Consider the following 8216-nt stretch of genomic DNA (forward strand, 5'->3'; position numbering starts at 1 on the left):
TCCCTGTCCTGGGAGTGTTTGATGGGGACAGTGTAGAGAGAGCTTTACTCTGTATCTAACCCCGTGCTGTCCCTGTTCTGGGAGTGTTTGATTTGGGGACAGTGTAGAGAGAGCTTTACTCTGTATCTAACTCTGTGCTGTCCCTGTTCTGGGAGTGTTTGATTTGGGGACAGTGTAGAGAGAGCTTTACTCTGTATCTAACCCCGTGCTGTCCCTGTTCTGGGAGTGTTTGATTTGGGGACAGTGTAGAGGGAGCTTTACTCTGTATCTAACTCTGTGCTGTCCCTGTGGGGACAGTGTAGAGGGAGCTTTACTCTGTATCTAATTCTGGGAGTGTTTGATGTGGGGACAGTGTGGAGGGAGCTTTACTCTGTATCTAACTCTGGGAGTGTTTGATGTGGGGACAGTGTGGAGGGAGCTTCTGTTAGTTGAGAATTTTGTTGGGCGGTGTATTCTTTACAAGGAGAGAATTGAGATGTGTTGCTAGCTTGAGGAGGGGCCCACTCTGCGATGCTGAGTCGGAACGCTCTGTGATTCTAATACTTGCCGTGCTCCCCCAGGGTGATTCTTACTGGCGGTTTTCTGATGGAATTCTGGAACGTAATTTCCCAAGACTGATCAAGGATGGCTTCCCTGGCATTCCAAACAATATTGATGCATCACTGGCAGTGCCTGCCTGCAATATTGATGGTAAAGAGCGAGTTTATTTCTTCAAAGGTAAGGAGGATGTTTCCAATCTTCTGATCAGTGACCTTTACCTGTCTTGGTACAGGAACTGATTGAACATCTGGTCGATTGATTTCTCTCCAGGGAATTCCTATTGGGAATATGTCTTCCAAAACCAGCCAACCCAGAAGGAGTGTGCTGATTCATTTGTCTCTGACGTGTTTCTGAGGTACTCGGATATGGACAGCAGTTGGGAGGATATGTTTACCCGCCTCTTCCCAGTTACTTCAAACGGTAATCCTAGGCCGTTCTCTTCCTTGGTTCAGTTCCTGTCATGTTGGAGGCCCAGTTTTGGATTCTAATCGGGGTTGGGGGAAGAGGACTTGGAATAGTTTAATCTTGGATGAGTTTGAATGCAGGAGTCAGATGTGATCACAGATTGGAGAGAGGGACCTCTTTGCTTTGAGGAGACTCAGATGTTGGATAGCAATGAGGTTTCAGTTTCAGGGAGCAATGAGAAAGTTTCCTGTTCCTGCAGCTTGGTCTACAAGCTGGGCTGAAACGGTAGTATGTTTCCCACAAATGTCTTCACATTGAGACTCCTCTCCGTCATGACGTGTGGCACTATGACTGTGCTAAATGGGATAGACTTCCACTAGATCCAGAACAAAGACCAATACAGCACAGGCACAGGCCCTTCGGCCCTCCAAGCCTCTACCGACACATTTTGCCCTGCCATACCAAAACTGCCTTCACTTCCAGGAACTGTATGCCTCTATTCCCTTCCTCTTCATCTCAAGACCAGGACTTCATAAGGTAATCAGCAGCAGCAGATTTGTACTCAAATAAAATCTGTATCCTCATGTTCTGTTATTTCTACCATTACCATCAAGCCAGGGGATCAACCTTAATTCAGTGAATGCAGGAGGGTATGCCAGGAGCAGCAGCAGGCATACCTAAAAATGAGGGGTCAACCTGGTAAAGCTACCGAACAGGACTACTTGCATGCGAAACAGCATATGCAGCAAGGGATAGAGTGGTGCTGGAAAAGCACAGCAGGTCAGGCAGCATCCGAGGAGCAGGATTGGATGCTGCCTGACCTGTTGTACTTTTCCAGCACCACTCTAATCTAGACTCGGGTTACCAGCATTTGCAGTCCTCGGTTTTACCTAGCAATGGATAGAGATGAGTGATCCCACAAGCAACAATCAGATCGAAGCTCTGCAGTCCTGCCACACCCAGTCATGAATGGCCAGTGAAGAGGGTTCCCTCACTTTACAACAGGATCTGGATCAGATGGGCCAATGGGCTGAGGCGTGGCAGATGGAGTTTAATTTAGATAAATGTGAGGTGCTGCATTTTGGGAAAGGACTTATACACTTAATGGTAAGGTCCTAGGGAGTGTTGCTGAACAAAGAGACCTTGGAGTGTAGGTTCATAGCTCCTTGAAAGTGGAGTCGCAGGTAGATAGGATAGTGAAGAAGGTGCCTGATATGCTTTCCTTTATTGGTCAGAGTATTGAGTACAGGAGTTGGGAGGTCATGTTGCAGCTGTACTGGATGTTGGTTAGGCCAGTTTTGGAAAACTGCGTGCAATCCTATCAGAAGGATGTTGTGAAACTTGAAAGGGTTCAGAAAAGATTTACAAGGATGTTGCCAGGGCTGGAGGATCTGAGCTACAGGGAGAGGCTGAACAGGCTGGGGCTGTTTTCCCTGGAGCGTCGGAGGCTGAGGGGTGACCTTATAGAGGTTTACAAAATTATGAGGGGCATGGATAGGATAAATATTTAAGAGGCATTTGGATGGGTATATGAAAAGGAAGGGTTTGGAGGGATATGGGCCGGGTGCTGGCAGGTGGGAGTAGATTGGGTTGGGATATCTGGTCGGCATGGACAGGTTGGACCGAAGGGTCTGTTTCCATGCTGTACATCTCTGTGACTCTATATCTCACTGGAGGAGGAGGCTCCACAAATATCCCCATGCTCAATGATGGAAGGGCCCAGCACATTAATGCAAAAGATAAGGCTGCAGCTTTTGTGGCAATCCTCAGCCAGAAGTGCGAAGTGGCTGATCCATCTGAGCCTCTCCCAGTGGGTCCCAGCATCACAGATACCAGTCTTCAGTCAATTTGATTCACTCTAGGTGATATCAAGAAAAAACTGAAGGCACTGGATGTTGCAAGGGCAATGGGCCCTGATAACATTCTGGCAATAGTTAAAACATGGAACATTCCAGCGCAGTACAGGCCCTTCGGCCCTCGATGTTGCACCGAGCTGTGGAACCAATCTGAAGCCCATCTAACCGACACTGTTCCATTCTTGTCCAGATGTCTATCCAGTGACCATTTAAATGCCTGTAATGTTGGCGAGTTTACTGCTGTTGCAGGCAGGACGTTCCAAGCCCCTACTACTCTCTGAGTAAAGAAACTACCTCTGACATCTGTCCTATATCTATCACCCCTCAATTTGAAGCTATGCCCCCTCGTGCTAGCCATCACTATCCTAGCTAAAGACTCTCCCTGTCCACCCTATCTAACCCTCTGATTATCTTAAATGACTCAAATAAGTCACCTCTCAACCTTCTTCTTTCTAACGAAAACAGCCTCCAGTCCCTCAATCTTTCCTCGTAGGATTTTCCCTCCACATCAGGCAACATCCTAGTAAATCTCCTCTGAACCCTTTCCAAAGCTTCCACATCCTTCCTATAAAGCGGTGACCAGAACTATACACAATACTCCAACTGCGGCTGCACCAGCAGCATGACCTCATGGTTCTGAATAGTACTGAAGACGTGTGCTCCAGAACCTAGCCAAGCTGTCCCAGTAGATTTACAATGCTGGCATCTACCCGGCAATATGGAAAGTTACCCAGAATGTCCTAGACACCAACAATCTGGCTAATTACCGTCTCAACAAGCATCAATACAGTCATGGAAGGTATCATCAACAGCCCAGAGTCAGAGGTACTCAGAAGAAATACTCTTTACTTGTTGGAGCCATACTTTGCACAAAAGAAGATAGTTGTTGGATGTCAGTCATCTCAACAGGAGTCCCTCAGTGCAGTGCTGTCATTCCTGGTTTGAGCTGACATATTAGAAGTAATAAAAATAGAATTACTGGAAAAACTCAACAGGTCTGTAGCGTCTGTGGAGAGAAAACAGAATTAACGTTTCAGGTCCATTTAGAGGTAATATTTGTCCCACAAAAGTGCCAAGCAGTAACCATCTCTTAACAAGAGAGAATCCAACCATCACATTCAATGGCATTACCATCGCTGAATTGCTCACTATCAACATCCTTGGGGGTTACCATTCACCAGATACTGAACTGGACAATGGCTACATGAGCAGGTCAGAGACTAGGAATACTGCAGTGAGTAACTCACCTCCTGACTCCCCAAAGCCTGTCCTACCATCTACAAGGCACAAGTCAGGAGTGTGATGGAATATTCCCGACTTGCCCTGGATGGGGGCAGCCCCAACAACACTCAAGAAGCTCAACACCATCCAGGACAAAGCAGCCCCCGCTTGATTGGCACCACATCCACAAATATCCCCTCCCTCCATCACCAATGCTCAGTAGCAACAGTGTGTACCATCTACAAGATGTGCTGCAGAAATTCACCAAAGACTCTCAGACAGCACCTTCCAAACCCGGGTCCACTCCATTTAGAAGGACCAGGGCAGCAGATACATGGGAACACCACCCCCTGCAAGTTCCATTCCAAGCCCCTCACTCTCCTGACTTGGAAATATATCACCGTTCCTTCACTGTCACTGGGTCAAAATCTTGGAATTCCCTCTCTAATGGCATTGTGGGTCGACATTCAGTACATGGACTGCAGCGGCTCAAGGAGGCAGCTCACCCCCACCTTCTCAAGGGGCAACTAGGGATGGGTAATAAATGCTGGCCCAGCCATGGACACCCACATCCCATTAAAGAATAAAATTTCAGCCCTGTTGTTCCTAAAGTCCAGACAGGATAAAAACTGGAAGAGGGTTCAGTCCCAATACATGGGCCCTCCTTCTTACGTTTAAAATCTTTTGCTTTCCTGCAGGTTATTTGTCTCCTGTTGTTGCTATCTCCTCCTTACCTTAGGGAAGAGAGGTTTGAGAGAGGATTTGATTGTTGAGCTGTTCAAGTCCATGAAGTGTCTGGACAGACAGGGAGAAGTTGTTCCTAGTGGTGGAAGGACTGAGAACAGAAAGATACATATTTACGGAAATTTATGAAAGAAATTATGATGATACATGAAAAACCTTTATCACGCAGCTTATAGTTAGGATCTGGACTGTGTGAGAGTATGGTTGAGGCAGATTCAGTCAGGGGTTTCAAGAGTGAATTTGATATTTTTCTTGGGAAAAGGTGGGTGAGTAGGACTGGGGAGTTCTCTGACAGAGCTAGTACAGAATTGATGGGTTGAATGGTCTCATTTGATTCTATTCAGTTTGGGTAATTGAGTTTTCTGGCTGTAATCTGCCAACCAGGTGTTGAGTCTCATGATTCCGCCCCCCCCCCCACCATCTCCACTGATTGATTTAATTCCTGCCCGATGCTCTGCATTTCAGTTGGTGCCAGTGAGCCCAGGTTGATCAGTGAAAATTGGCATGGCATCCCAGGCTGGGTGGACTCTGCCATGATTGGGAAACTCTTCTTCATCCGCCAATTCCCAATTCTTGGCTGGCACAAGCCGAGGAAGCAGAAGAAGCCGAGGAAGTTCTTGAGGTGGAATCAAAGGAGACAACAGCGGAGGAAGCAGTCCTCGAGCATGGATATGGATCTGTTCTCACTCATCCCCAGCCAGAGTGTCTACTTCTTTGTGAAAGGTAACATGGAGCTGTCATACCTCAAAGGTTTATTCACCTCGCCCTCCCTCCATCCCTCCCTCCCCAGCTTGCTTTGCTTCAGTATTGAGGGGGGCTAGGAGTTGAGTGGATTGTGGGAGAGCACCAGACAGTCACTCTGAGAAACCTGAAGGTCGTGCTCACGCGATGAGCATGTGACTATGGTGGCCATCACAATTACACCCAGAGTTCTTCGGCCAAGTTCATTACACCCACAAACTTAAATCCTGGGGAAACATGGCTCAAATCCTCAAAACTCCGGGTTAAAGCACTCCCCATCACCTTCGTTTAAACATGGACAAACAGAGGGGAGATGAGAAGGAGTGCCCTTGACACCACATTTCACCAAGTGTGGCACCAAGGAACTCTAACAAGACTGGAATCAATGGGTATCAGGGGCAAACTCTCTGCTGGTTGGAGTCATACCTGACACATAAGAAGATGGTTGTGATTATGGAGGGTCAGTCATCTCAGCTCCAGGACATCTCTGCAGGAGTTCCTCAGGGTAGTGTCCTAGGTGCAACCACCTTCAGCTGCTTCATCAATGACCTTGCCTCCATCATGAGATCAGAGGTGGGGATGTTCACCCATGATTGTGCAATGTTCAGCACCATTCACCACTCCTCAGATACTGAAGCAGGCCATGTCCCAGTGCAGTTATTCAGGCTTGGGCTGAGAAATGGTAAGGAACATTCCTGCCAGGCAAAGACCATCTCCAACTAGAGAGAATCCAACAATCACAGTTTTATATTCAATATCATTACATAGACACAGAAACATAGACCATCTCCCAAAATTAACATCCTGGGGTGGGGGTGCAGGGGAAGGGGAGGGGACAGAGGTTACCACTAACCAGAATCTCAGCTGGACTCACCATATTAATGCAGTGGCTACAAGAGCAGGTCAGAGGCTGGGAGTACTGCAGCAAGTAACTCATCTCCTGACTCCCCAAAGTCTGTCCACCATCTACAAGGCACAAGTCCCCATCTGCCTAGATGGGGGCAGCCCCAACAACACTCAGGAAGCTTAACACCATCCAGAACAAAGCAGCCCACTTGATTGGCACCACATCCACAGACATCCACTCCCTCCACGACCCATGCTCAGTAGCAGCAGTATGTACTATGCACAAGATGCACTGCAGAAATTCACCAAAGATCCTCAGACAGCAACTTCCAAACCCATACCCACTTCCATCGAGAAGGACAAGGGCAGCAGATACATGGGAACACCACCCCCTGCAAGGTCCCCTTTGAGCCACTCGCCATCCTGACTTGGAAATATATCCCCATTCCTTCACTGTCACTGGGTCAGAATCCTGGGATTCCCTCCCTAAGGGCATTGTGGGCCAACCCATAGCACATGGACAGCAGCGGTTCAAGAAGGCTGCTCACCCCCACCTTCTGTAGGACAATTAGGGATTGGCACCAATGTGGACCAGCCAATGATGTCCACATCTATGAATTAAAAATCCCAAAACACTGGGAAAACTGATACTAAAATCTCAATCGTGTAACTGAGGATCTGATTGACTTTCTAATTCCAGATAAATATTACCGAGTGGATTTGGAGACAAAGCGAGTGGCGTCTGCTCGACCCTCTTACCCACGGTCCATCGCCAGATACTGGTTCAAGTGCTTGGAGCAGCCTTTAACACATGAATAAAAGCAGGGACCTGGAACATGGGAGGCTGCACCATGAGGATATGCCATTTTAACTGTGTCATCCGAAACAGCCTCAGTAATTGTCACATGCAAATGTCTTCAATGGAGCAAACCAGTACATTTGCAAATAAAACCAGAGGAACAAACCTGTACCAGTTGTTGAGTTCCCTATCCAAAGGCAGCTCTGATTCATGCAGCAAGATCTCCACCAACAAAATGCGACAGGTCCCAAATCCACTCCCAGTCTGAACTGGGATCACACCTGATCTGACCACTCTGATCTCACTCACCCCAGCTACCCAGTCAGACAGCCTCTGACCCACCCCAACACTCCCAAGGCAATGTGCCTTTTCCTGCATTTGTAGCCTGAGCAGTGCTGGAGGCTATAGCTTTCTTTAAACCACACAGGTGACCAGGGATCATTCCCACTCTCACCAACGTACTTTGGAAGGATTTGCAGGTTGAGACACAATCGGTATGGTCTCATGGTGAACACAGCTTCCTTAATATCAAGTCCTAGAGTGGGGCTTTTAAAGTTAGAATCCCTCCAATGTGGAAACAGGCCCTTTGGCCCAACAAGTCCATACAGACCCTCCAAAGAGTTACCCACCCAGACCTATTCCCCTACCCTATATTTACTCCTGACCAATGCACCTAGCCTACACATCCCTGGACACTATGGGTAATTTAGCATGGCCAATTCACCTGACCTGCACATCTTCGGACTGTGGGAGGAAACCAGAGCACGCGGAGGAAACCCACGCAGACACTGGGAGAACGTGCAAACTCCACACAGTCAGTCGCCCGAGGCTGGAATTGAACCTAGGTCCCTCCTGCTGTGAGGCAGCAGTGCTAACCACTGAGCCACTGTGTCATCCGAAACAGCCTCAGTATCCCTCAATCCCCACCTTCTCCCCATATCCCTCAATCCTCACCTTCTCCCTGTATCCCTCAATCCCCACCCACTCACCCTCTCCCCATATCCCTCAATCCACACCTTCTCCCCATATCCCTCAATCCTCACCTTCTCCCTGTATCCCTCAAT

General features: G+C 48.0%; 1 protein-coding gene across 1 annotated transcript in view; it reads left to right on the forward strand.

Moving 5' to 3' along the window:
- The window catches only part of LOC122563858 (vitronectin-like), a 15053-nt gene extending 7732 nt beyond the window's left edge, over window positions 1-7321 (forward strand). The window contains exons 5-8 of the mRNA XM_043718054.1: window positions 561-717; window positions 811-960; window positions 5232-5489; window positions 7054-7321. Of these exons, the coding sequence (XP_043573989.1) occupies window positions 561-717; window positions 811-960; window positions 5232-5489; window positions 7054-7172 (684 nt within the window). The 3' untranslated portion in view covers window positions 7173-7321. The remainder of the gene's footprint in view (window positions 1-560; window positions 718-810; window positions 961-5231; window positions 5490-7053) is intronic.
- Window positions 7322-8216: the final 895 nt, after the last annotated feature.

The sequence above is a fragment of the Chiloscyllium plagiosum genome, chromosome 28 (assembly GCF_004010195.1).
Source record: "Chiloscyllium plagiosum isolate BGI_BamShark_2017 chromosome 28, ASM401019v2, whole genome shotgun sequence".
Classification (NCBI taxonomy): Eukaryota; Metazoa; Chordata; class Chondrichthyes; order Orectolobiformes; family Hemiscylliidae; genus Chiloscyllium; species Chiloscyllium plagiosum.